This window comes from Lipomyces oligophaga (assembly GCF_038497815.1).
Source record: "Lipomyces oligophaga strain CBS 7107 unplaced genomic scaffold V1516scaffold_4, whole genome shotgun sequence".
In the NCBI taxonomy this organism is placed as follows: domain Eukaryota; kingdom Fungi; phylum Ascomycota; class Lipomycetes; order Lipomycetales; family Lipomycetaceae; genus Lipomyces; species [Lipomyces] oligophaga.
In genome coordinates, this window is record NW_027117788.1 from 1,531,160 (window position 1) to 1,558,445 (window position 27,286).

General features: G+C 40.8%; 8 protein-coding genes and 2 non-coding genes across 10 annotated transcripts; 6 read left to right on the plus strand and 4 right to left on the minus strand.

The window, feature by feature from the left end:
* Nucleotides 1–166: 166 nt before the first annotated feature.
* Nucleotides 167–961, plus strand: V1516DRAFT_664658 (uncharacterized protein; the record flags this gene model as incomplete). Its single annotated transcript, XM_066920615.1, has 1 exon — nucleotides 167–961. The coding sequence occupies one exon, from the start codon at nucleotides 167–169 to the stop codon at nucleotides 959–961; it is 795 nt and encodes a 264-aa protein (XP_066777738.1).
* A 345-nt stretch (nucleotides 962–1,306) lies between these two features.
* Nucleotides 1,307–5,150, minus strand: V1516DRAFT_676149 (armadillo-type protein; the record flags this gene model as incomplete). Its single annotated transcript, XM_066922371.1, has 2 exons — nucleotides 1,779–5,150; nucleotides 1,307–1,724 (listed from the first exon to the last, which is right to left on the minus strand). Coding segments are annotated over exons 1-2 (3,244 nt in total), but the record flags the coding sequence as incomplete, so codon positions are not given.
* Nucleotides 5,085–5,157, minus strand: V1516DRAFT_t41. Its single transcript has one exon. It is a non-coding gene; the product is annotated as a tRNA-Thr (tRNA).
* A 104-nt stretch (nucleotides 5,158–5,261) lies between these two features.
* On the plus strand, nucleotides 5,262–5,333 carry V1516DRAFT_t40. Its single transcript has one exon. It is a non-coding gene; the product is annotated as a tRNA-Glu (tRNA).
* Nucleotides 5,334–7,266: 1,933 nt separating this feature from the next.
* V1516DRAFT_664660 (uncharacterized protein) lies at nucleotides 7,267–9,473 on the plus strand (the record flags this gene model as incomplete). The annotated part of the gene is made up of 3 exons (XM_066920616.1): nucleotides 7,267–7,927; nucleotides 7,987–9,058; nucleotides 9,119–9,473. 3 exons carry the CDS (start codon nucleotides 7,267–7,269, stop codon nucleotides 9,471–9,473), a joined length of 2,088 nt encoding a protein of 695 aa, XP_066777740.1.
* A 1,522-nt stretch (nucleotides 9,474–10,995) lies between these two features.
* On the plus strand, nucleotides 10,996–13,394 carry V1516DRAFT_676153 (uncharacterized protein). Its single transcript, XM_066922372.1, has 4 exons — nucleotides 10,996–11,192; nucleotides 11,263–11,367; nucleotides 11,429–11,674; nucleotides 11,742–13,394. Exons 1-4 carry the CDS (start codon nucleotides 11,169–11,171, stop codon nucleotides 13,182–13,184), a joined length of 1,818 nt encoding a protein of 605 aa, XP_066777741.1. The 5' UTR covers nucleotides 10,996–11,168; the 3' UTR covers nucleotides 13,185–13,394.
* On the minus strand, nucleotides 13,331–18,670 carry V1516DRAFT_651929 (P-loop containing nucleoside triphosphate hydrolase protein). Its single transcript, XM_066920271.1, has 3 exons — nucleotides 17,782–18,670; nucleotides 15,441–17,729; nucleotides 13,331–15,387 (listed from the first exon to the last, which is right to left on the minus strand). Exons 1-3 carry the CDS (start codon nucleotides 18,380–18,382, stop codon nucleotides 13,688–13,690), a joined length of 4,590 nt encoding a protein of 1,529 aa, XP_066777742.1. The 5' UTR covers nucleotides 18,383–18,670; the 3' UTR covers nucleotides 13,331–13,687.
* Nucleotides 18,671–20,633: 1,963 nt separating this feature from the next.
* On the plus strand, nucleotides 20,634–22,453 carry V1516DRAFT_676160 (uncharacterized protein). Its single transcript, XM_066922373.1, has one exon. It carries the CDS (start codon nucleotides 20,678–20,680, stop codon nucleotides 22,307–22,309), a length of 1,632 nt encoding a protein of 543 aa, XP_066777743.1. The 5' UTR covers nucleotides 20,634–20,677; the 3' UTR covers nucleotides 22,310–22,453.
* Nucleotides 21,998–24,268, minus strand: V1516DRAFT_691483 (uncharacterized protein). Its single transcript, XM_066923858.1, has 3 exons — nucleotides 23,663–24,268; nucleotides 23,408–23,614; nucleotides 21,998–23,359 (listed from the first exon to the last, which is right to left on the minus strand). Exons 1-3 carry the CDS (start codon nucleotides 24,042–24,044, stop codon nucleotides 22,485–22,487), a joined length of 1,464 nt encoding a protein of 487 aa, XP_066777744.1. The 5' UTR covers nucleotides 24,045–24,268; the 3' UTR covers nucleotides 21,998–22,484.
* A 2,764-nt stretch (nucleotides 24,269–27,032) lies between these two features.
* Nucleotides 27,033–27,230, plus strand: V1516DRAFT_664665 (uncharacterized protein; the record flags this gene model as incomplete). Its single annotated transcript, XM_066920617.1, has 1 exon — nucleotides 27,033–27,230. A coding segment is annotated over one exon (198 nt), but the record flags the coding sequence as incomplete, so codon positions are not given.
* Nucleotides 27,231–27,286: the final 56 nt, after the last annotated feature.

The window sequence follows — 27,286 nt, forward strand, 5'->3', positions numbered from 1 at the left end:
GGTCTCCAGGAACCATACATGAGCCCTAGCCCACACAGGAGTTGAGAGATCTTCAGTGATTTCGAACATACTTCAGGATGAAGATCAATAAGCATTCACTGTTGGACTCCAAATTATACTGGATAAAGTGCCATTAGAAATAATGTATCAACATCCGGCTCCACCAATGGCCATGTCGCCTGCTAGCAAGCGAATAAGAATGGAAGATAACGGACAGGTCAATCTGCCGTCAGTGCAAGGACAGGTGTTGATGCCTCCCCAAATGACGCCGGGGATGCCTATTCCCCCTGGTCCTCCCCCATATGGAGTTCCACTACAACAACAACAGCAGCAGCAGCAACCGCAGCAGCCGACGGGGATGGGTATGTCTCCTGGGCGGACGTCATTACCCGGGTTGCCTCATCAAGTTGCACCACAAGGTTCACCAGGTCCACATCAGCTTCCACTAACTTCTCAAACACCTGTTGTGCCCGGTGCCACATCCTCACAGGGCCCGCAAGCAGGATTTGCACCTCCTCCACAGGCAGTATTCATTTCTCAGCAGACCTTACTTGCGTCATTGGACGATGAAGACCTTGTGGGCGCTGTTGATGAGCTTGACAGTATATCTGCCCGTGATATATCAACTCTGAGATATGCGCGACATCATGAGTGGATGGAACAAGTGTTAGGAACCGTTTACAGCAGCGAAAAAATAATTTCTCCAAGCCTTTACTCGGCAATACCAAGCGGAGCTACTGTTGTCAACGTCTGGGGCGGTCTCGATAAACTTAAGGAGCGCGTAACGAGAATGGAAGAAGATGCTAATTCAGTAGATGAATTTTATACGCGATCGATGGTCGAAATCAAGGAAATGCGGAATCGCACGCTTGAGGAGTTCAAAGCTGCCCAAAGGGCTGAAGAAAAGAAGCAGATTCTAGAGGAAGAAGCCGAGGATGACTCTCGCAATGAGACAAATTAGCGATGCAGCTCCCGCGTAATTTACTTGCTAAATGTGTATGATAGTTAATTTGGTGTTATAGGATAGTTTTTACTATTAAATAAGTGATTTTTGTCAGGGATAATTTCTTAATGCGAAAAGAACTTGAGAGAAAAGTGGAAGATGTGAATTAAATATCTATTGTGCAATTCATTCAGATCTATCACAACTTGTAAACTGATATTCTTGATCGGATCATCGAAATTAATTGATAATAAAGTTCAATATCTGTTGATTGCAAAAAATAACCATATTTTCAAAATAACGCAGATAATTTTGATTGTTGTTTTACTTTGAGCTGGTTCAAGTGTAAATAATTTGCGAAGTTGACAGAAGACCGTGACACTTCGGAACACATTCTATATTCTTTACTTACGTCTGCGGATACATACTGAATTTAATTTGAAATCTTAATCTACAAAGGACAGTCGCTTAAAAGCTTAAATATTTGCAATACACATGCCAGACCAGACACAAGGCCTAAATTATTTAGAAAAATAGAGTACAAAAATATGTCACGATATAGATACATCAATTGAATTAGCATCCTCTTAATCGAAATACTCAAAACAAAATTGCTATTGGACTATTTCAAATAGTTGAAAACTTTCGCACTGAGTTCCTCCAGTAAATTAACATCTTCACACTCTGTCCATTGAACTGCTGTGAGTGATTGCCTTATCTCAAAAATATGCTCTTCATCTTCTGAAAGCAAAAAAAGTGCATCCGCAGCGGACTGACGAACCTAACACAACTGTGAGTATTAAATAAAGGAGAACCAAACTCTTTCGTAGTATACCTTTTTGATATTCGATGTAAGAAGAGTGGTAATTTTTGCAACTGAAAGTTCTCGAACTTTGGTACCAGGTTGAGTCGCCGCTGCTAGCGATGCAAATAGAGAAATCATTGAGTCTAATTTTTGAACGCTTGATTGCCTCAGAGCCAGCAAATATAATTTAGAAGCTTTATTGTAGATGCCAGTAGCTACTAGATTTGTAGGCTCGGTTAAGGCGTAACATTCAAATAACAAAGTAACAAGCTCACATAGCTCGTACTCGCGCTTTGGAGGCGTCGGGGTAGTCATAATCCGATCCTTCGGATCCGGCTTCTGAATGAATAAGGAAACAACAGAATCAACAAATGCTTTGTTCGATCCATCATCTAATGCTAATCTAGATATTATGGCATCTCTTGCGGACCGTACAACACTTTCTCCAGTAGTTCCTCCAGCCGATGCTGCCAATCCTAAAATGGCTGATCTAGCAACAACAGACGGATGACACCAGCAGAAACCAACCGTTGTTTCAAAGTACTCTGAATGTACAAGTTGAGACTCATTTTGTCTCGTAGATAATATTTTTGATATATCCGTATATTCAACAGAAGTAGCAAGAAGAGGTATAACAGTCTTTAGAGTCTCAACTGCTTCTGTTCTAAGTTTGTCCATCTTCTCAAGTGAAATACGAACTAAGTTCGTGACCACTAGCACCTCTAATTCCGCAGAAGGAATTGGAAAAAGTTTTATTGTCCTTTCTTTTAATATAAGCATACTGCTTAATCGTAACTGAGATCCTATATCTCCTCGAGTAGAAAGGGTTGTATAATCCTGAAGTCCACAACAAATCGCATTAATCATGTCATCCTTAACTTTCCCAGGTATATCAAACTTGGAAAATATTTCTGCCAGAGCCTGAATAGCTGCAACTCTTGATATAACGTGATGAACTTGTTGCGTAGAGCTGGCAATATTCATTAGATTATTAGTTACCTCCGATGAATAAGAGGGATATGAGCCGAGAGCCAACAGGTAACCAAATTTACCATTTGTACCTTTGTCAATCCAGTCTGAGGTATCTATTAATTCAAGTGGCATGGATTCAACAACTGAGCAAGCACGCTTATGGATCCCGCTTGTCTGAGAATCTTCTTCAGTCCGAGACAGCACTGAATTCAGAATATCCAAATAGCTTTTGGGCACATCGTGGTCTCGAGCATAGAAATGCGACATTGCTGGACCAATCACCAGAAGTGCAGCTTCATATAGAACATTTGCCTCATGGACTGGGAAAGTAAGGTTGTTGAATAAATTATATAACGGGGAAAGAACAGTCGACCAATCTTCTAAATTGGACAATAGACAACCAAGACAATAGAGGTACCCGTGTCTTTGCTGCAGTAAGCCAGTATTAAAACTTTTTAGTGACAAGTCAATGAGTAAATCCACATAGTGGGCTATAGAATTTTCTGATGAAGACAGAAGAGCGATAGATTCAGCTGCCAGTCGCCTGACATCTATATCCCAGCTGCAGACTTTATTATCAATCAAAAATTCCACAATTTTTCCCTCGTCAAAAATTTCTAGCTCTTGCACTTTCTTCCCTACGCTAAAGTAAGCATGACTCCGGTTCCCAAGTGCAAAATAGTCCAAAGCTTGCAGAATTGCCATGCCCTTCTCTAAGGAATCAACCACAGTAGGATGGCGTCCAATACACTCTTGTACTGCTGCTGCTGCTGCGCGGCGATTATTGATCTCTCGATCAAAAGAAGTCACCAGCAAAAGCTTTTGAAGAACCTCTGTTGACAAGTGATATGTATCCAGTGACCTGTCTGAAGTCAATTCTGGATAGTGCCGAAATAATGACCAAGCAATATAACAAGAAGCATCGCGCACGTTGGCTCCAATAGCGTGTGTAGATCTGAGAATTTCAAATTTCAAACCCTCCTGAATTTTACTTAGTAATTGAGATGAATATCTAGGCAATGGGAAGGCACGCCGACGGAGCAGTTCAGCTAAGGCTAGTAAACCACCATGCCATCTGTCAGCATATCGTGAGTCAGTAGCAGATGAGTTTGAAATATCCGGAAATGAAGTAAGTAACAGAGAGTCAATGAGTTCACAGAGAAAAATTTCTGTCGGGTCTATAATCTTGACAGCAGCCGCCACTTTTGAAAATGCTTTAGAAGCTGAGTATCGAACCAGACTATCACGATCAGACAAGTTCTTATACAATAGCTCGTTGACACAGTTCTCAACTTCGACAGGCACTTCACTTGATGACAGAGTTAGCGAGGCAAGCGCAAGCCGATAGGAAACTTTGACTAAGATTTTGCGCAATGCAGTGTTCGAAATGTCTAAATTTTTTTTCAGACGTGTGAGAAGGTTTGATAACGAAGCCATATATGGTTGCAAGAGATTTGCTGGACAGAGAACGAGTAGTTGTGCAACCGTAGAAGCGACTCCAAGAGCTTGAAATGATGTATCTATTTGTTCGAACGCAGATAGAAATAACGGAAATAGATCATCTAATACATCGTCTCTAGTTATCAAGCGTGCCATAACCGTAGTAGCTGCTTCGCGCTCTCGACCTGACGCGCTAAGACTATAAACTGCCAAGTCAAAGGCTCGGTGCGCAATATTGTTTCCCACGGAATTCAGTTTAAATGGCGAAAGCATTAATACTGACAACCACAAAAACAGCACATATCTCTCTTCCCAAGTTTTCTCTTTATCAAAATTCGGCGCAGTCTTCAAGGTGGATTGTTCCGTCATAGTCAAAATCTTTTCCACTAGATCAACATCATTCGGAAAAAATCGACACACAACCTTCGGTCCTCGAATTTTCACAACAACATACAATATCCGAGTATGCCAGGCTTCGGAATCCTCCAAATAGGCTTTGCATAACTTGGACGTAGTTCTTTCAATCAGCGGATCTAACAATTGTGGTGAATTTTGAAATGGTTCTATTTGAGAAGTAATCGCGTCAATTTCAGATTGATCAACTGTCCCTGCTGCCAAAGCAGAATCTAAACGGATTTCGAATTCTGCAAGCAAAGAAGGAGCTGCCTTAGCTAAGTCTGGGCAATCATCAAAGTCGGGATCGGCCATTTCGTTAAGCTCTCTAAATCATTTTGGAATTTCGGATGGATTTCTGAATTGAAAATTGAAAGGTCTCCAACCAACCCTATACTCGAGTAATTACTAAAGAAGTATTCACTTAAAAAATCAGAGAATCAAATTACATACAAAACTATCTATATATATAATAAAAATTCAAGCCTTTAGCACAATCTAACGATGCAATATTCAATTCAAAAAAAATCATGCCTTGAAACGGATTTGAACCGTTGATCTCAGCATTACTAGTGCTGCGCCTTACCAACTTGGCCATCAAGGCTTGCATTGAACCTCCCAAATATAACTTAGATGATATGTTGCTTCTCGATAGCTTTATTTTTAAACATCTATATAGCTCGAAGTTATTACATAGGGACGCGATTGTTCGATATAGTGTAACGGTTAGCACGGTCCGCTTTCACCGGGCAGTTCCGGGTTCGATTCCCGGTATCGAAGTAAGTTTATTTTTTTTTGCAAACTATAGTGCAAATTTACATGACAAAATGTATTTGTTTTTAGTCTTAAGATAAATGATTTAATTCACACTATCTGTTTATTGGTATGCTCCTAGATTTAAGAAACCATTTCCTAAATAGTATTTCGAAGCAGCCCGTGAGAGTGATCTTCTAGGCACCGATCGGTGGCCGACAAGGGAATATTGTATCGTGTAGGGTAAAATTAGCTAGCTTTGTTCAGAAAATAAGTAGAATGTTTCGGTCCTCTCTATATGCCAACGGTTCAGATCACGAGGACGGACGAATGAGTTTTGTTTCCGACAGGAGTGAGGCGAATGGAGTGCTTGAATCACACAACTAATAGCAGCATGCATCTACTGGAAGTATAATTTATTTGAACGGGTCAAAAGGACTGACCAATAACCAGAGATTCAAAACTTTGAGAGCGGACGGATAGGGTTAAGACGTGCTAATCTGTGAAGCCCTGACCGTACAGGCTTAAGAGCAGAAGCTAATCTTAAACTTGGCTCAATTATCTCTAAGTGGACCAGCTTTTGATTTCCCGAAAAAATTGATAAATAATTGTAATCAGATTTATACAGCCAAATCCTATCTAATATTGGCTTAGAAATATCTTCTTAATTGGAGCTTGAGATACGATCTAGAGCGTGACTGGCTGTTCGTAGTAGAAGTCAGAATGAAGCCAGATGGGACCGTGTTACATTACCTATTATGATAAATTGAACGACGCAATTTACTCTCATTTGTGGACGTACAGGCTGAGCGAAACTGACGAATACTTCTCGTTCACAACTACTGTATTGCTTAATAGTCAGTCAAGGAAAGTTATGGCATAAACGCAGCAAGAAAATCGTTTAATACGTGTCTTCCGTGGTGCCGGCCGTCAGACCGAGTCACGAGTCGGTTTCGAAAAGCCTTTGGGCAGGAAAGGTTTAAGCAAGGAACGCGTTGCTGTAATTCTCATTACTCCGTCGGCCAAGGTCTTTGTGTTGTACTCAGTCTCTCTAGCTCGATCGGCATTCTCCCACCAAAACTAAGCGGGAGCGTAGTTTAGCTGGTGAGCTGAGTTGCTGCCTGGCTGTCTGTTACTTTGGTGCGACTCTAGTTTAACCTACCCTCCTCGTCCAGCCTAGCACTCGAACTCACTCTCTCACTACTAATTTTTTTTCTTCCCTCTTTCCTTTTCTTTCGACCACGCTAATCCCTTACTCACTTGGTTCGCCTTTGGCTGAAGATAATTGATATAATCATTCACTATTTTAATTGTTTTACTGATTACATCTATTATTTTTTCCTCTTCTGGCAACAGCTTTCTATCGTCACTGTTTCCGCTGTTACCTCTCTCTCCTCACTCCTCCCGCTATTTAATCTCAGGTCCTTATTGACTTGCACTTTGGGCGCTGTCTTGCTTCAGTATACTTATCAATTAGCACCCCAGTATTTCTACTCCACTATTTGCTTGCCTTTCACCTTTTTGCCTTTCCTCTTTTTAAGGTCCGACGATCGATCATCAGCGACTAATAGTCGAAACAGCCGCCTTTCTCTGGCTATTCTCGGCTTCCGTCTGTGATCTCTCGTCTGGCAATTTCTTCCCTGCTGCCATCAAATTCCTTTTTTTTTCTTCTCAATCCGTCACCCACCGTTTGAAGTGCTATTTATTTCCTACTGTATATTTTTCTATTCCTGCCTGCTCACGGTAGATAGACTATTTGCTTGTTCAGTTTTCGCTTTTCGCAATCATCTTCTCTTCCGATCCTTCCCTATCTTTCTTTTCTGTGCAACATCTCACCGCTCGAGTCCAGAGAACTTGGTTGGATAGATTTCTATTCACAACATCTTTCAACTTCTAGTATTATCATAATACTGTTTTGCAAACTTTTCGGCCTCTAGCTTCCTTCTTTTTTTATCTAAACATGCCTTCCGCCGCTCCTACCACAGCACCGTCTTATGCTTCAGCTGCTGGTGCTAAAATCGTCGCCAATCCACTATCAAAGGATGAAGTCTCAAATGTATCCTCTTCAACAACTCCTATTTCTTTGTCAAGTTCGTCAACCGCTATTTCGAGCGCAGTAACACCTGCTGCAGCCTCTGATATATCTGCCACAATGCTGGAGAGTGCTGTACTTCCAACCAAAGAAGAATCAATAAAGAGCAAAAAAAGCTCCGAAGTAACTTCTCATGTTGACAAAGACTCTACTTCCAGTCCTGCCGACAGCTCCGCGCCTGGCCAGTCTAATACATCCTCATCCTCCTCGTCCGCCTCATCTGCATCTGCCTCTGACTCTGCATCTTCTGTTGATGCACCTTCCTCCGCAAAGCCAACTCTAACGCCTGCACCTCTTCCAAAGATTAATGTGTGGAAGATCAGGCAAGAGTCTCTTTCTGCCAAGCCTGGGACTTCTGCTGGTGCTGATTTAGTTTCGGTCGAGATAACCTCACCATCGACCGAAAAAAGTATTTCGAAAGGTGTTTCTTCGATTGATTTAAATATTGATGACTGGCCTACAACACCGCAGGTTGATTCCAATTCTGAGAAGAAGGCTACTATACCGAAGTCAGCCACGAAACGTCAAGGTAAGCAGTTTTTATTCGAATTCGCAATTTTGTGACTTATCTAACAATTAATTGTACAGGGAAAGAGAAATGGGTGCCTTATGCTAATGTTATTATTGGTCAGCCGAAGTCAACTAGAAACGGTAAACCATTTACTACTCGATCAAATAATAACAATAATCGATCAAACTCCACTCCTAATGATAGCTTAACTGCTGGTGAAGATTCAAATAGCAAGGGCACAAAAAATTTTAACCGATCTAATAAGCCAAAGAGTAATGGTTCAATTAATGGTTCTATCGATAAGAGATCTCAGTCTAATAATTCTGGATCAGCTCCTGCTAATGACAAAGATCAAAAGAATTGGCACAGTAAGAAACACCATGAGAGAAAAGAGCAAGGTAAAGACGAGAAAGATTTTAAAGATGCCGATTCAAAATCTGAACGCGGATCGGTATCGTCTGGCCCCCACACTTCGGTATATATTAGCAATTCTCAGGAATCCGATGCTTCTCCTAGTGATTCTCAGTTAACGGCTACTACTTCTGAACCAGCATCAGCTGGTTCCACTTCTACTCCTTCTACTCCTTCTGTTTCGAGCCAGCCTTTCTATACCCAGAACAACAATTTGCATTCTCACCACAATCAGTTTGATCACACTGGAAAGGGTAGTCTCCCGATCAAAAGTCGTACCAATCGGCCTTATGTTCATGCTAATAACGTCCATGGCACTAATATTTCTCGTGGAAGTCCCAGAGAGTTTTATAATACCAATCATTCTTCAAATGGCCAAAATGGATCTGCCTCGCAGACCGTACAGGGCCAGAATTATAGCAAGCCTCATCAGAATAATGTGAGCGGCACTAGAAATCACTCTCCACGAACTGGACCTTCAAGTCCTCAGTTCACTCAGCAGCATTATGGCTATCAAGGACACCATAATAGTGCAAATCATCACTCAAATGCGAATGGGAATATTTCTTTTAGAAGATCATCCGCTGCTAATGTGATTCCTTTCCAACCTATGAATCGTCATTTTTATGCCCCTCAGCAAGAATTCACTCAGGCTATGTTTGGATTCCCTCAGCAGTTTGCTCCTCCGGTTTTACCGGGTTTTATTTATGAGCCACTTAGTCTGGTGTTGACTCAGGTGTAAGTTTGAATTATGATTTTGGCCAGAGAATTATTATGATATTAATACGTGACATATAGTGAATATTACTTCTCTCTCGATAATCTTTGCAAAGATATTTTCCTTCGCCAGAATATGAATAGCAAAGGTCTGGTACCTCTCTCTCTTCTTGCCAATTTCAATCGTATCAAGAGTTTGATTAATGGTGACGTTAATGTGCTTATGGAGGCTTGCCGCCAGTCTCCCAATGTTGAAGTCATTGGTCAAAAAGTTCGTGCGCGTCATTTATGGCAGCAATTTGTTCTCCGCCCGGAGGAGCGGGCGGCTGCTGGTCTTGATGAAGATGATGGTGCAGCTGCGACACCAACATTGGAGGCTGCTCATTCTACTGATGGTACAACAGCTGCTCCTGTAGCAGCAGCAGCTACTGTATAGTTTATATGCCTTTATTAATTGATCAATGTTTTTCAACAGATTTGCAAGAGATAAGGCAATACCTGATTTGTCTGGCATTAGACGATACTATTCACGATATTACAGAGGTTGCTCTGTCGAACAAAAAAAGCTGCATATGGTGCTAATTAACTGGTTATTTCATATTATCCCTCCTATATTTTTTTTCGTTATTACTCCTATTATTATTGATTCTTTTGGTGCTTAAGAATGATTTTGTTTTAATGCTCACCCTTTTTTACTTTTTTTTCCCTTTTTTGGTTTTCAAAAGTACCGCCTGATGATTCAAGGATGTCATATCCTAGTTCAGCAGATTCATTTATCAGCTGGAGAAGATAGCTAAGTCGCTATTCAACATTAAATTTCACTGTTTTTTTTTTCAAAATACTTGTCTACTTGCGTTGGTCAATAGTTTCTTATTTTCATATTTATTCATCATATCAGTTCCACGATAACTTTTTATCGCAGATTGAAAGCTTGCTTCTGTCATCGGCTGTTATTCTGTCCAGTTCTTTTTATTATTTTATTATTTTTCGTCTTTTTATATATGTTCATATTAAGCATTAAAATTCGCAGCATTACCTCTTTTTTTCTTGACATTTTTTGAACTCTAGGTACGTAGTTTGAAGCAACGAATTCAAATATCCGCACCATATAAACCTGGATAACAAAGGAACTACAAGCACGGAAGAGCAATCAATATGCAAGTAGCAAATTTTGCAAGATCGCGCGCTGTTATTAGCATTTTGCTCCGATTTTTCTGAGTAAATTTTATTTTGGATCAAGTTTCAAAATTACTAGAATAAGCGGTTGCGTGGAACCTATAATTAAAAGACAAGACTCATTCAAATACCGATACAACCCGAAAGGCTATGGCCTCGCTTAATATGACGATATCATGTCACTACATTACTACAAGTATAATACAGTAAATCCCATTTAGTTTATAGAGCAATATATTAATTTACTACAAATAAATTTTTACCAATCAACCAAACTGACCGTAAAAAAATAGATTTGAGGACATGTTAGATTCATCTTCCTCCTAATACTGCATATCTCTACAGCATGATTACTTTAGATCCCAAAAAGATCTAAACTGGAAAGGTTCCAAAAATTCCCTACGTATCGTAAGACACGTAAGAGCGGTCAAGGTTAAAGTTTTCAACCAGCAAATACACAATCTCGGACGAATCCTCACTGATATGCGTAATGCCCTAGCATAAGGATGGAGAAATAAGAAGGGTGTAAGGGGGATGGAGAAATTTATAGACATTCGGTTCAAAGAACATGACAGAGGGATTTGTATATACTGTAGGGTTATTGTAGGGTTCTTTCAGCAGCTGATCGGAAGGAAAATAGTACAAGGTACTTGGATTATGATCTATATTAGTAAGCTGGGGTTTGTATGATCACGGGATTTGAATTTGTTTTGAGCCGCGAGGAACTTGATCTGGATCAGCATACAATTAAGGGACACGCTGTCGACAACCGAGAACAGTAGCACATGTTCGGATTCAGTCTGTTCTGTTTTACTCTATCCGAAGGATCTCCTAGGATCCTATACACAGCCGAACAATTCATTAGAATTGTTCAGATTTGAACTAAGTGTATAAAATTTCTATTGAGAATCGCGCTCTGAAATTGTGGCGAGGTTCATTGAGTACTTGATAGGCGATGCGTCTATGGATCTACGGAGCAGTAAGTAGTTACAGTTAATATTGTTTCGAGTTTTTCGCTTCCAAGATCGCTTATGGCTGACAATTCACAGTTCAGCTCCTTTCTAGCCACAGCTGTCATCATCAATGCGTTCATTGAGCGGCCGAATTTTTACTCAGCATGTGTATGTCTGTCTCAAAGTAGCTTCACTCTAATGGTACGTTCTATTTTGAATCTACATTTCCAATGAGTGTGTAACGATTAATATGGATTTTTAGGTTTTGGCAAACTTAGGACTATTTGTGGCTGTCGTGACTGGCCAGATCATTCAGAAAATTCTTTTTGGTCCGTTAAGAGTTGTTGAAATAGAACATTTGCGCGACAAAGCCTTCTATGCTATTACCGAAACATGCCTTGCAATGACGATTTTTCGCGATAAATTTGATGCAAAATTTTTTGCAATGTTTACTGCTTTACTGTTCTTGAAAGTTTTTCATTGGTTATGTACAGATCGCGTTGAAGATGTAAGTTTGTCAGCCTATTTTCAGACCAACCTTTCAACGAGTTAAATCTAATCTCCTTTTGTTTTAGATGGGACAAACAACTATATTGTCAACTGTTATATTTCATATTCGTATGATTGTTACTATGCTATTACTTGCAGCCCTTGACACATATTTAACTCTTTATGCTGTCAATGAAGTATATCTGCATGCACCAAAAGTAATGTTAATGTTCATTTTTGAGTTCGCGATCCTTTGGACTACGATATATGCTTGTATCGGCAGATATATACTTAACACGATTGAAATGCGAGTAATTGCTCGTAATAATGCAAGTGGCGAGGATGAAATCGACGGATGGGAACGAAAGGGCGAATTTATGTTCTATTTGGATCTACTTACAGACTTTATCAAGCTGTTTATTTACATTTGGTTTTTCCTAGTTGTCTTAGCCGCCTACGGGTTGCCAATTCACATCATGAGAGATGTATATCTGACTATGCGATCATTTATTCGAAGAGTAATGAACTACTTAAGATATCGACGAGCAACATCTCAGATGAACAGCCGATATTCCGATGCCACTGCCGAAGAAGTTGCTAGAGAGTCCACATGTATCATTTGTCGTGAAGAAATGACAGTATATGACCCACACGCAGAAAGACCGTTGCCGGAACGTATCCGACCGAAGAAATTACCGTGTGGCCATGTTTTGCATTTTGGATGTCTAAGAAGCTGGCTGGAGCGGCAGCAGAGATGTCCAACTTGTAGAAGACCTGTTTTGCAGTCTTCGGCGGCAGGGTCTGGCACGCCTCCAGTCCAGCAACAAGCCCCAGGAGCTCCACAAGTTCCTCATGCGAATCCTATACAACAAGATAATCAATTACCTCCTATGCAGCCCAACTTCGGATTCCCCTCAGGTATTCCTGGTCAACCCGCTGCACCGCGCCAGAATCCAAGTTCTTTGACACCACATTCCTCGACACTTGCGGACACTTCTACTTCTACTGATCATTTGCAGTCGTATTTCGAACCGGCTTCAGCTGGCGCGCAACTTAACGTTAATCCAATTCAGCTTCCTGGAGATTTTGCACTCCCCCCCGGATGGGCGATGCTTCCCATGAGACAATTTTCAAATGGACTTCAACAAATTCAAATCCGAAATAATGTTTGGGTGACATTATCAACTGTACAATATGTGATACCTTTAGGTTATGGAGTTTTAGGGGTTCCTCCAATTGATCCATTAGCTAGCTTTGGAACCCCGACCGCTTCATCTACCAATCAGACTGCACCGCCTGCAACTGATCCTATTGTTTCTACTGCAGCCGACTTCCAAGCTGCAGCTGTCTCTGGTAACTCGATCGTGACTGCTCAGGCAAACCAAACGGTAGCATCTGCATCTTCTAATCACAATGCATCCACTTCTTCCATCCCATCGTCAGCGTCAGCCATTTCTTCTGCTCCTACAACTTCTTCCACAGTCCGACGACATCCAATTTTAGAAGATGCAGAAGATGATGATACTTAGAAAATGTTAATTTGGTTTCGACTTCAGTTACTAATTCCTTTCATATTATGCCATCGTATCTACATTCAACTGGACTATTGTTTTTTCCGGCGTTTTTTTCTCGTCTTGTATGCGTTTACTTCGTTAATTTCATGTCTAGGGTTATTTAGCATATTAAATCATTTATTATTTTCTAAACTTCGAAGAATCTAGCTAAACTATTCTCAAGAGTAATTCTATTTAAATTCTTGCGTGTTACTACTATAAGCAGAACATCAAATTCTTGGTCATGATTTTATAACTGATCACGAACTAGTATTATTACTATTTCTACCTGACAAACTTATCATTTCCATTTTATCGTCCTCCCTTGAAAACGATAATATTTCAAGATAGCCGCCGAAAATGCAAATGAATCTAAAACACAAAAAACTATTCAAAATAATAAATTTATCAGCTTGAACTCGATAACAGACAGCTAATAACAAAAACACAGCTGAAACAAGGATGAAACCTAGAACTACTTATTCATCTTTCTGTTCGATATCGATCAAAGGATGAGCGGCAACAGGCAAAGAACCGTCATCAGCAATCAAACCACCTTGCTTACATAAAGAATAGAATAATGAGTTTTTATCTTCAAGAAGCTTATGCGGCGAATCGAATTCAGCAACTTTGCCAGCAGATAATACGATAATCTTATCGCTATCGATAATCGTGTTAAGACGATGAGCAATCGTAAGAATCGTTCGGTCCTTAAATTCCTTTCGAATAGTTTCTTGAAGAAGTTTATCGGTTTCAACATCGACCGCTGCAGTAGCTTCATCCAAAACCAAAATTTTTGACGGCGTCAGAAGAGCACGAGCAAGTGACATTAATTGACGCTGTCCAACTGAGAGGTTAGATCCGGCTTCGGCAACTCGAGCATCAAGTCCACCAGGCATCCTTGAGACATGCTCTTTCAAATGAGAAAGCTCTAGAACCTCCCAAAGTTGGGCATCTGTACTCTCAAGCGAGGGATCAAGGTTATCTCGAATTGTTCCCTCAAAGGCTTGCGAATCTTGAGGGATAATAGCAAGTCTATGGCGCAAATCTGAAAGGCCAATGAGAGATGTATCAACGGCATCAATATCAATATGTCCTTCTACAGGCTCAATAAGTCGGAAAAGCGATAAGGTCAAAGAGGATTTGCCGGCCCCTGTTCGTCCAACAATACCAACTTTCTCTCGTGGTTTGATTGAAAGATTGATGTCCTTCAATACAAGATCGAGTCCCTCACGATATCGAGTGGAATAATGGTCAAACACAACTTCTCCGTGAGATGGCCAAGCCTTGGGAGGCCGGTGATCTTTAACGATCATGGCCGCTTCACTAGGAAGACGAGAATATTCCAAAGCGCGCTCAACAGAAACAGTATTGACTTCAACCTCAACAGTCATACGGACAATCCAGGACAGAGACTGTGTGATCTGGAGTGCATAACTCATGGCAAGACCAACTAAACCAGCCCGAACTCGCCCCGATGACACAGAAAGGATTGATAATCCAGCAGAAGCGAAGATAATGACTGAACCAATAAACTCCAGACGAACAGATAACCATCTATTTGCTGAAATCGAAGGGAAATAAGCTCGAAGATTGTAATCGCAATGTGTTTCATTCACGTTTGTAAATCTTCCAATCTGCCGGAATGCTCGAATAGTAGAAAGACCACTAAGAGATTCTTGGAAATGAGCATAAATTGGACTGCGAGACACCGAATCAAGACGCTTAAGTTCTCTAGAAGTGTACAAGTAAAAGCGTTGATAGTACAAGTACAAAAGTGTGAGAGGAAGAATCAAGATGATGAATGCCGGAGTAGTAGAAGAAATAACAATTAAGGTAAACGCAACTCGAATAGTGTTATTGAAAAACATAGAAAAGACGCGAGTCAAGACTTCATCAATACGATATACGTCTGTAGTGAATCTGTTGATAATACGACCTATCGGCGTAGTATCGAAGAAAGACATCGGTGATCGGATGACACTTTCTGCCATCCGATTATGTAGTATACGAGCAGCTCGAATTGTGCAAAGAATGAACAAAACGAGTGTATAGCAAACTGTCAGTGCAGCAAAAAGGACCCCAAAAAATAGATAAACTCCGAGATACATCGCAACTCGAGGATTATCGCCAGCTTCGGTGTTTACCTCAGCCCAATGCTCAAGCCAGACATTACCCACTGCAGAATATTAGTAAAGATGAACACTAGGATGACTTAAGAAAATCACTTACAGACAGAGGAGCCCTGAGCAGCAACAAGTAATACCATAAAAAAAACGACACCCCACATGTTTGCAGCCTTGGCATATTCCTTGTAGACAGAACTCTTAACACTACCTTGCTCAAGATGCTCCTTTGTTTGGCGGGAACGCTTGTTTGCTTCCTCATCGATAACACGAGGCCGACGGATACTGGCAGTGCTGGCACGGCGGAGAGTTGAAGTACTAGACCGACGCTCGCCATTGCCTTTCTTTGCCGCGAGTTCTTCATCGACAGAAGATGAGCTATCTTCCACAGCTGTTTCGCTACCAGTATTGCTATCGGAGCCCTCTTCTTCAGGAGTCGCTGCCTTCTTTCCAAATTCCTTAATCAGTTTATAAATTTCCGATTGAGCAGCCATAACATCTGCAAATGCACCTTGCTCAATAATCTCGCCATTTCGAATCATTGTAATATTGCTGGCTTGAGAAAGAACTGGAATGGCATTTGTTGCCAAAATACGGGTTTTGGTAGCTAATAAACCATCAGGACCAAGAACATGATCGATCAAGTGACGACCAACGTGCTGATCAACAGCAGAAAGAGGATCATCTAAGACGTAGACATCTGCTCGAGCATAAACTGCTCGAGCAAGACTAAGACGAGCCTTCTGACCTCCTGAGAGAGATATACCCTTTTCACCAACAATAGTTTCATCTCCATCAGGAAGAGCAAGAAAATCTTCAACCAGTGCGCAAGCTTTGATTGTCTTTTCGTAAAAATCAGCCTGGAACTTCGAACCAAAAATAATGTTATCTTTGACAGTAGCATTCATAATCCACGGAGCTTGAGCTGCATATGCAACGCGACCGTGCACTACAACGCTACCTTTCTCCTTGTATAGATCACCAAGAATTGCTTGCAAAAATCCAGATTTTCCAGATCCAACACGACCAACAATACAGGCAAGTTCACCCTTCTTGGCAACAAAGGTAGCATTTTTGACGGCGGCCGGATTCTTTCCAGTATTATCCCATAAAAATGTACCATTAGCGATAATCACAGATTCCTCTCCAATCTCGGTCGTTGCGTCCTTTCGAACCACAGCATCGTCCTGAAGTTCAGAAGATAAAAAGAAATTTTGCAAACGATTTGCAGCAACAGAGGCTTCGATCATATTTGTAATAGCTTGAGGCAACATCGCCAAAGGAAAGGTCAACAAATTGAAAAGTGAAAGAGCGGGAAACACGATATCGGTTGACAAAGGAATGTCAGAAATAAAAACATACAGGCCGAAAGTCGAGCAAGAAACCAGGAAAGGAGCAGTAGCCCAGAGAAATGAAGTAATTGCTGCCAAAACGCCAGTGATCTTCATGTTATCAAGCTCATGATTACGTACTTTGGTGAGCTTGGCCATCAAAGGTTTTTCCCAGCCATATAGTTTTACGGATTTGATATTTGTAAGAATTTCCGTCGTCACACGAGTACGTTCGTCCTTTGTTTTCATCTGAATTTTCTGCAATGCTTTCATCTTTCGAGCAATTATACCATTGGTAGGAATCATGATAATCATCACAAACACGCCTGCCCACATACTAGATCCCAGCAAAGAATACAAGCTGTAAAGGCATATGATGATCTGGAAAGGACCAGACCAAAGCACCATTCCATTCTGTGTAATATCTTGTAGACGTTGAGCGTCGACAGACATCAAATTAACGATGTCACCAGTAGACTTCTCGGATTTGGCCTCCCCCGAGAGTACAACAGCTTTACGATAAATTGAAGAAACCAGAGCAGACTTTACTTGCATACCAACGGTCATAGTGCGCTGAAAGTGCTGATGTTGAAAAGCAGTCTGTAAGAGAGACACTAAAAACATAGAGACAGCAATGATGACTCCAGCAGTGAATGGCTCGGGAAAATCCGAATCAGTGTATGAATTGATAAAGAGAATCAAACGACGAAGAAGCTGAGGTTGACTAAAAGCGAGAATATCAGTCAAAATCTTAAAGCCCATACCTGCCAAGTAAGTAGTGCCAAAAGCACGCATCAAGGAGCGAACCATAGAGGGCTTCGGTGAAACTTTACTGTTATTCCAGTATTTCTCGAACTGAACTCGGCAATCATTGGTCTTATCACCTTTCGCAAGGCCGGGAAGATCTTCATCAGTAAGATAAGTTTCATAACCCAACTTCATCATAGGAGTCATCCACTCGAAAGTCAGGCGAGAGAAGATATTTGCTTGATCAAGAGGTGATTCGTCCATCTCATCAACAAGAGCCTCATAACCAGATCTGGCCTTGGGAACAAAGGCTTCCACTGATAGTTGTCAGCGATATCATCAAGACAATAAACAAATGAAGATACTTACGAACAAAGGTAATGATAGATAAAATAAAAGAAAAACCGAATGTTGTTATAAATCCTGGGTTTGCTAGGTGAGCTTCACGGTTGACGTAACCAACAAGTCGGATGGAGTCAGATAAGACAGTGAACAGCCAGAAGAACAGAAGAACACCATTTGCATATCGAGCACGTTCTTGCTCGAGATGATGGAGAACAGCAGCGACGACGAAGGCAAAAAAATTCAAGACGAGGGCATAGACACGAATATCTTGGAGAGCATCATCGTAAACATCGACCATCATGCGGGCATAAGCCAAAGTGGTCACAGCATTGAGTGCGACAAGAACTAGCTTAGTCCAATAATGCCAGTTCTTAGGAGTAGGGATGGGTTTAACATGAAGAAGTTTTGAAATTTGGAGCGATCCAAGAACAATCATAAAAAGTGATACAAGGCTGACAGAAGAACCTTCACTGAAGCACGGCGTGAAGTCATAATCCTCAGAGACAGGTCCCCATCCCTCAGTGTCACGACAGAAACCAGTCAGAACGGGATCATCGGCAATCTGCATCGTGAACAAAGAACCAAAGCTATCAGAGGTCGAATAAACTGATTGAGGTAGAATCATAATGGATGGTGAGTGCACGAAGTTAGAAGGTGATAGATACGAATTGGTCTAGCAAGTTAAGCGCTCGCCAGAGGAACGGCTGGAGATGACGACCGAAGATATAGAGACGATGCTACTCTATTGCAAAAGCTTTGCTTGAGTCCGAGACAAAGAGTGACGCAACCAAGTGTTGAGGTCACTCTGATGACTATTCTAGAGTCCTCAAGAACGAGCAATCGAGTGCAGAATTTCAGCAGTCGGAGTGAAAAGAAGAAGAGAGAAAAGCAAGACGAGCTGAGAGATAGAGATCGTTAAAACCACAAAGTGTAAGAATGCCCTTTCAAGGAGTGCGCGTGTGCGTGTGCCTGTTAAAGTTACGGTAAGGGCTTATCAAAGGGGATTCAATGAATACGCCACTTGTGGCTGGTGCTATAGTAGAAGTAGTGGCAGTTGCATCCGGGGGTGCACGGATTTATACAGACGGACAACGGAGTATCAAGTCTCTGGAGCGGGTTTTAGAGGTGATTTGACGGTGGAAGATGATAAGGGAGAAGGCCGCGATTGTGATGAACAAACTATCCGACTACAGAAAGCGGGAACTGAGATATCTACATGAACTTAATGATTCCTCTGAAAGGGCGCAGATGGTTGGTGGGCTGGAGGTTGCTTATCTCGAGTGACCGATAGAGAGATGGTGTAGTTGGTGCTGGCAGTTGCGGTAGCAGAATAGTAACTGGACAAAAGCGGCGCACTGTGGAGAATAGTCGGTGATTCCATCGACTTCAAGAGGACTATCTCCGCGTTCAAGCCGTGATTTCTAGAGCAGAATTAAAGCAGAAAACCATATTCTTGAAGAAGAAATTATAGAGAACCGTCTTTAGTTTCTGCAACTCCAATGGATTTGGCCTTGTCTTTCGCAGCAAGAAGGGAGTTCAGACGTTGGACGCGGCTGTTAACGTACAAGACTTTATCATTCCGTCAGCATAATACTATTCTGCGAGGTTATTCTATCTACTGCAGAGTCAATTAATAATTGCGAATCGCTGGCCGTAATTGGTCAAATTGACACTTGTTCATTCACATGGGAGCCCCAGGTCAGCCAGCTCTAGCGCTATCTCTGTGACTGATCTTTGAGATGGACGATAGCTTACTCATGCTCTCGATAGTTTTCACTGTCAAGAATGAAAACTTCTTCGTATGACTAATTCATGATGTGGCAATGCCTCCTCTTGCGTAAGAGCCCTCACACCGCGGACATCGATACCTATGGTCGGCTTCTCTTCTCTAGTTCTTTGTATAATCCCATAGTGTGCTCCCATATTTTATTTTTAGGTACCGCGGAAATTGCTATTCAGAGTTGCAATCGTAATCATGTTGGAGTCTCGTGGAGTGCATACTCATTATACATCACAGATTGTGGCCGGATTGGGATTGTTTATCTTCGGCCTTCTGATCTGATGACTATCGCAATATAATACTGTCCACACGCAATCGTAATCTCCTTACCTCTTTTATTCCTCGCTAACTACAACGAAAGGCGAGAGCCCACCATCGGCGAAGTAGAGAAACGATAGGACCAGGGCCATCTGGTTATACTCTCCGTTAGCCCTTAACCAATGGTGCCGGCCGATTTCTTCCATTGATCTTCCTTCTCTAGTTTGGTTGCTCTCTAAGGACTGGACTCCGTTTTTTCTTGACTTCTTTTATAGACTCTTAGGACGCTATTCTTTTGTATCAGCAATCGGGCTCTAGTAGAAGAAAAGCCCTGTTCAGTAGACCTAACCGCCAAATTTCTCATTTGGATGATTTTTCTTTTCGGTCCCTGAAATTAGACAGATTATTCTGTACGCCAGCAATGATATTATATAACAGACTGAACGATATTCTTACTGCTGCGGCAATATTCTGTTACGTAATTACTTCTATCAGAGAAACAGCAAACAATTTTTTGGTCGGCCGCATTATTATTGACAAGCATCTGCTCCGACAGTCAAAATTCGCTACTGGATTGTCTAATGAAGTCGATTATCATTTGTACATTAATATTAATCTGGGCTATTTCTGAGATAGAGTCATATATCCTCTCGCTTTCACTTCGATCTTTTATGATGAAATGATTGTAACTGAATACCTCAGTCTATTTCTTACTGTGACGCTCGCCTAGTCTCTAATTATCATGTGACGTGTCCCGTGACTATAATCGTGACCGAGAATAGCGCTTGTTGCATTAGAATTCAAAGGCCAACTAGACTATTTCAAGTTTGTTTCTCATCTCTTCTAACTGGTTCTGTTCGCAGTCTCAGGATTCCTGTTTCGATGATTGTGCGGGCTTATTTGAGCCTTGTGCTTCTGCTGATTGCTCCTCTTAGTTTGTATGCAATCGAAGTCGAGCCTGACCTTTCTCCTTCTGCCTATTTAGCGCAAGCAGATTTGCTGCTTGGCCAAGGTCAATATAAGGACGCTCTGCAGTTCTACGATGCCGCTGTGAAAGCTGATCCACAAAACTATCTTTCTCTTTTTAAGCGTGGTGCTACTTATTTGTCTATTGGGCGTCTTCAATCTGCCCTTTCCGACTTTGATCATGCTTTGGATCTGAAGCCTGATTTTGAATCAGCTCTTCTTCAACGAGGAAAGCTTCGACTAAAACTTGGTCAATGGGCTGCAGCTAAGGATGACTTCGCTCGCTCTGCTCGAAGTCAAACCCAAAATTTACTGCAAGTTAATGAAGCCGAGGAAGCGGCTCTGGCAGCGCAACAAGCGTTTGACCTGAATCGATTTGATGAATGCATCGCGAGAGCTACTACAGCTATTTCTTACGCGTCAGCTTTAGTTGCCCTTCGAGTATTGCGTGCCAGTTGTCGCATACAGAATGGGCATATTAGAGAAGGCATTGCTGATCTTGGTCATGTCGTCAATGCCAACCCATTAGATGCAGATACTTATGTACGTATAGCGAAGCTGGAGTTTTTCAGTCTGAACGAACGAGATAGAGCTATCCAACAACTTTCTAAATGTCTTAACTACGACCCAGATTCCCAGACTTGTAAGCAGCTATTTCGAGATCTTAATAAGCTAAACAAAGATATCAAGAAAGCTTTTGAGTTTAAAGAGAAACGAATCTGGGGAACGTTTGAGAAGGCTCTGTTGGTCAAGGGTCCTCATCGTGACGGTTTGTTGAAAGTAGTGGAGTCTTCTGTCTCGGAAATAATTATGCGCGAGCATATTCCTACCAATTCAGAAACTTCTGTTTCCGAACTTTTACTTGACTTAAAGGAAGCTCTGTGTGAATCATCTCTTGAGTTGCAGAACTGGGGGTCGCATTATTGTCCAGAAATACTCAAACATAGAGACCAGTCGATCGTGGGGCTGCTTTTTAACGCAAGGATTCAGTTACAAGCCGATGAGTTTGATCGAGCGATTGAAATCTTACATCGCGCCAATGAAATTGCTGGCGGCCACGATCAGCGAGTGAGGAATCTTTTGCACGAAGCTCAAGTTCTTCAGAAGCGGGCAAATTCAAAAGACTACTATAAAGTTTTATCAATTACTAGAGATGCAACTGACAAAGAAATCAAGAAAGCCTACCGCAATAAAACCAAAGAGTTTCATCCTGATAAATATCGCGGCGACCTTGCACCTGATCAGGTTGAGCGGAAAATGGCAGAAATTAATGAGGCTTATGAGGTTCTTTCTGATCCCGAACTCCGACAGCGATTTGACAATGGCGATGATCCCAATGATCCCCTCCAAGGAGCTGGTTCCGGCCCACAATTCCGGCAGCGCAGATCTGGAAGTGCTGGTGGTGCTGGTGGCCAATTTTTCCAGCAACAATTTTTTGGAGGCTCCGGTCAAGGAGGAAATCGTCAATTTTTCCAACAGAGCCACCAATTTTTCGGAGGACAGCGTCAGGGTAGTGGCAGGAATTTCAGATCCGGCACCCGTGGCTAGCTTCTTCGTGAGCTATATTTCTGTAATTTGTGAAATGTATCATTTTATTGGGCGTTTTCTGATTTCTTGATAAAAATGGGTGTTGGTGAATAGATGAAAAAATTTCTTGATAATTTCTGCTATGACAATGATAGAATATCTGGCCAGAATATAAAACTAGAATTGCTTTTCAAACTTAGCTTAACTTCTCATACTCTTGTTGTATGAACATTGCACAGTCGAAATCTTGCTTTGTAGCGGCAAACTGTATTACTTCATGATCATCCAATGGTACTCGACTATTCGAACGTATAAAAGGCGGCTGGTCTTTGAATGTCTGTAGAAGAATCGTCGTCTGAATAATTTCGAAATTGATGATTGGTTTGATTTTGAAATTTTGAGAAGCCCTCCGGAAAATGGAAAATAACAGTGGTATTTGCCTATCATAATCAGTTATGGGGAAGCTTCTTGACAAATAGGTATTATCAAATTGGTCGACTTGTAATGCCCATTTGCTTTGTGCCAAAAGGCTAGCCACTCCTTCCACAATATCTTTGGGCTGCTTAATCAAAACTGAATCTGCCTCTGCGGTCTTAATCCAATTCCAAGCTTGAGATTCGAATTCAGGATTGATATTACATAAAATTGCCGTCGCACGGGTTTTTGCAGTGATCGTTAATTTGGTGGTTGGCTCAGCTACCCATATGCCACTCAGTTGAGCTTGCTGATGGATATGTTTATTTTTAGGAATCGAAACGCATAATTTCTTCGCCTTGTGCGAAGAAAAATCAGTTCTCAAAATTTCTGTCTCCGGGCTCTGAGTACTTTGCAAAGTTTTGTAACGGTTGTGCACATTTTCATAATTTAAACCATGCTTAATTGAAGTATTATTCCTGTAAGTTCTCAAGGTAGACTGCCTTTGAATTGTCTCTTCCCGTTCATTGAGTCCTGACATCTTGTTCCTATAACCTGCATGCTCGGATTCTGACACTTCCATCTGAGATATGCCAGTCTTTTCAACAGGAAGACTAATCATATCTTCCAGAAGGCATCGAGACGAAAGCCTAGAAGCTTCAAGATATTAGCGATAAAAATTCACTTTGAGCCTCTCATATATACTTTGGTCGTATCTAAGTCTCTTTTCACTGTCATATGAACAAAACTGGGATCGTTCATCCTCTAGTCCTCTATCCGAAAAAAAGGAGTTTTCCTTCTTAAGTGATTCGAACGATTTGGATCTAGTTGTTTTGTCAGATAGCTCTCCGATTGATATATTTTGACTACACGAGCTGGAATTCATTCTGTCTTCAATTTCGTAGTTGTTATCTAGATCATATTAGCAGATGCACACAAATTAAAATTATATTTTCTAACCTCCAACAGTCTTCGTTCGAAATATATCATCATTAGTGGGTGCCACATCATTTGATTGAAGAGACAAACCATTTTTCTGCACTTCATTCAACAACTTATACGTTGAGTCAGAGCACGGGTCTGAATTTTGCTGAACTATAGAAGTCTCTTCTACCAAATTTCGCAGCCGTCGATATGCTCCTGAGCTCTTCGATGAAGTATCTGATTCTAGCGCGCGTTTGTCTCGCCTTAGAAAACCACGCAGCGAAACTGGAGAAAATCTTAATCTTCTTTTCATATGAATTTGTGCGATAGATATTGTCTTCAAATTTTCTTGCTTTAAGAGACATATCTGGAAGCAGCGGGCTTGCAACGTGCAAGATTCTCCGAATAATGATTGCATGATTGCGTTATCCACCTCTTCGCATTCCAAATCAATAGACAAGTCACTGTTATTCACAAACACTCTTTTTTCAGTGCTGATCAATAATTAGTCTCTTTCCAGTTCAGTTACTGCTGACTCGATTTAATTGACTTATTTTAATCGATATGTTCGGACGCGATCGCAGGATAGCAACTCGGAGATTGAACCAGAAACTTCATTAATTCTTTCAAGTTTGCTATTCGACAGTCAAAGAGTCGACTGGATCGACTGAGATTAAAAATATGGTCCCTCACAAATATCTGACTAAGCACATTTGAAACTGACATGGTCGAGTATCTGAAGCAAAGGCCTTTCGTCTAAAACTTAATTCCCAGTTTAGTCAACATTTTCTAGGCTTGAATTAATGTCCTAGTCGAACTACTTTTTAAAAGCTGACTATACCTCCGTAAATAATCTATGTGAGATCTCGTTTGCGTAAAATTCGTTCGGCTGTCTAACCGAGATTCTTAATATTGTTCTGGCTACGGGTAGAAATGGATGGTAAAAGATTTGTTGCTCTTTGCATAGGCTTGCTCATCGAACCTAGCTGTCCCGCTAATCCAGTTAGATCTCTGAGTCAAACAAAGTTGATCGCTGGCAGAGTCTGAAATTTAGATAGACTCTATTAGAATTTATAATCTTGGTCATAAATTCCAGTTCCTTCAGCTATAAATCCCTGATACTTAGTAGGTATCAAAACCTCAAAATGAAAGCACCAGGCAAGAGGATTGAATCGAAGACTTAGTCTCAATTTGCTGTTGAGAATGGACTCTCCTAGGTGAGTGGTTTGACTGATATTTTTGAGCCCTGAATGTTTGTCGGTCACAAAAGTGTAAGAATATGTGAGTATGAAACTAAATGCATGTTATCACAAAATATTGATTCTCATTAGCATTAACGTTTATCAGATAACAAAAATTAGAATATTGGAATCATATGAAACTGAGATATTGCTCTGATTATATTTAACTCCAATTTTTGGAATTTTACCTCCAAAAATTATGTCTACAGGTCAGCGAAAACTTGATTGCCTCTCTGTTAGTGGCGATTTAGTTTCGCATTTTCGCGCAATAATGACTGTACTCTTATCCATTCTATTCTTTTTTGAAATAGTCGAATTTGCAACAATTATTGTATGATTGATTCCGAAATGCAAAATCTAACTTTTTGAATAATTTGCAGATTCGTATATGAATTCCGGATTATGATTCTAGGTCTGTTATATTGGCTTACAACTGCAGTGCTGAAAAACGAGAACTTGCGAACTCCACCCAATTTAGCTCATGGAATCCCGAAGTTTGATAATTCAAAATAATATAATAGCTTATATAATTTATACTAAATGCCATACTTGATTAACAGAGCATTTCCGCCTAAAGGCGTTGAAGACAAAATACATGAAGACTGACATATTAGTGTAAAGTAGTTCCCCCGTCCTGTATAGCTTAAGCACTTTTTGGCAAGACAGGAATTTATCACAAAGCATAAATAATACAAAATAATTGTAAAATTAGAATAAGCATATTGAAATCGAGTATTCGCCTTAACTTTAGACGTAACTATTTTCCTTGATTTTCCATTATTGGGTGGACTGCCGAATCGTAAAGCTAGGGTACCGCTACCAATTGGCCCGAGTGTTCGGAGCACAACACAAACAAGGCCCGTGCAAGAAATTTAAATGAAGCTTATCGATTGCGAAAATCAGGGGAATTATTCGCAAAATTCTCTACAGGTTGTGCAATCCGTTAGAACTCTCACAGGAAAAAGGAGCATGTGAGCATTCACCCTTCACAAAGATTGCCGCTTTCGGCATTAAAATTGATGTACTTTATTAATGAATTCAGGCAAATAAGGTATCGGAATTTCACTTTTACTAGCCAGGTCTAGTGTCTGTGACTTTGGCATTTATTTATCGGAGGATGGTTCTCCATAATAATTAAGACCAAATCTCGAGCAATTATGGGACTAACGTACTTGAAAATATTTAACCTAGCTATAGCACCTATGTGCAGTCATAATAGCGCTCTGCGCTTTGCTAATCAAGCTGAATCAGATAAGACTGCTGTCCCGTTCTTGATCCTGTGGTCAGATAACATTTTACTTTTCCTTGGCGTCACGCTAGAAAAATTTAGGCAGACCAAAATGCCAATATTCGAGGACTTATCTTTAGATAAGCATTCTAAGTAGCCACTGTGCACGAATTTATTTCACTAAAGGGATTTAGCCGCCTCAGAAAAAGTTTTTTTTTTATTTGAGTTTATGATTTAGCTGAGATATCTCAAATCCATTTTCTTGAACCTCATTTACAAAAATATTTGATCTTAATGGCAAAGCTAACCTCAATTTTTTCAATAGCCTCTGCGATCTTCCAAAAAATTAAGTAATATTCAAGATCTGAGTACTCGGAGCCGCTTAAATCTAATCTGCTTTCAAACTTCCAGATCCTCCACTGCTTGAGAATAATGTACTTCAATTTAAACTAGTAATCAAGATTATCAAGTGTTCTATGAAAACATTTCATTCATTTTGACAGTATTGCTTCCAACTTAAGCTAGTCTAGAATTGCAAAATCATATAAGCTTTTGAAACTTGCTAATGGCAAGCTTGATGCTTCAAGTATTGAATGGCTTCAGCGCCGCCGAGAGGTTGAAACATGTCATTTCTTCTGAGATTCTGCCTAACTATCCACTTCTCCTCGGCAGCATGCCAAGAAGCAGATAATTACGCCATCTGAAGAGAAAGTGACTGAGTGTTAAGCTAACCACGAAGACAGAGTTACATCTCAGAGTATAAATATACAAATAGCTAAACTCATCTCCGAATTCTGAATCTAAGTACAACCAGATTAAAACTTCATTTGACTACTTATATTGTACGAAACGCACTTTCTGTTTCTTTGACTAGTTCAGATAGGTAAATATCAACTGCAACCACATCATTACAATATTAATAAATTAAGTCATTTAGATGAATTCTTTATCTGACGATGGAGTCCTCGAGAAGAAAGAGCGAATTGCTACCGAAGTACATGCCGTCGACTCCGACTACTCTTCTTTCTCCGATGTAAAAAAGGAAAAGCTCAATAAATTTAACGAATCGATTTCCCGAGATGATGTGCTACAACGTTTAGGAAAGTTTGACAAGACTCTTGCTTTGGCTGATGAGGTTAGTAACAGAGTCGCGGAATTCTTGTGTGATCGTGTGTTCGAAACTACTCCTGA

Coding starts and splice junctions, on each gene's coding strand:
- V1516DRAFT_676153 (XM_066922372.1), top strand. CDS start 11,169: ATGCGTCTATGGATCTACGGAGCA. Junction 11,193..11,262: donor GTCTATGGATCTACGGAGCA/GTAAGTAGTTAC, acceptor GACAATTCACAG/TTCAGCTCCTTTCTAGCCAC. Junction 11,675..11,741: donor GTACAGATCGCGTTGAAGAT/GTAAGTTTGTCA, acceptor CTTTTGTTTTAG/ATGGGACAAACAACTATATT.
- V1516DRAFT_651929 (XM_066920271.1), bottom strand. CDS start 18,382: ATGATTCTACCTCAATCAGTTTATTCGACCTCTGATAGCTTTGGTTCT. Junction 17,730..17,781: donor ATCTATCATTACCTTTGTTC/GTAAGTATCTTC, acceptor GACAACTATCAG/TGGAAGCCTTTGTTCCCAAG. Junction 15,388..15,440: donor TGCTCAGGGCTCCTCTGTCT/GTAAGTGATTTT, acceptor AATATTCTGCAG/TGGGTAATGTCTGGCTTGAG.
- V1516DRAFT_676160 (XM_066922373.1), top strand. CDS start 20,678: ATGATTGTGCGGGCTTATTTGAGCCTTGTGCTTCTGCTGATTGCTCCT.
- V1516DRAFT_691483 (XM_066923858.1), bottom strand. CDS start 24,044: ATGCAATCATTATTCGGAGAATCTTGCACGTTGCAAGCCCGCTGCTTC. Junction 23,615..23,662: donor TCGAACGAAGACTGTTGGAG/GTTAGAAAATAT, acceptor AATATGATCTAG/ATAACAACTACGAAATTGAA. Junction 23,360..23,407: donor GAGACTTAGATACGACCAAA/GTATATATGAGA, acceptor AATATCTTGAAG/CTTCTAGGCTTTCGTCTCGA.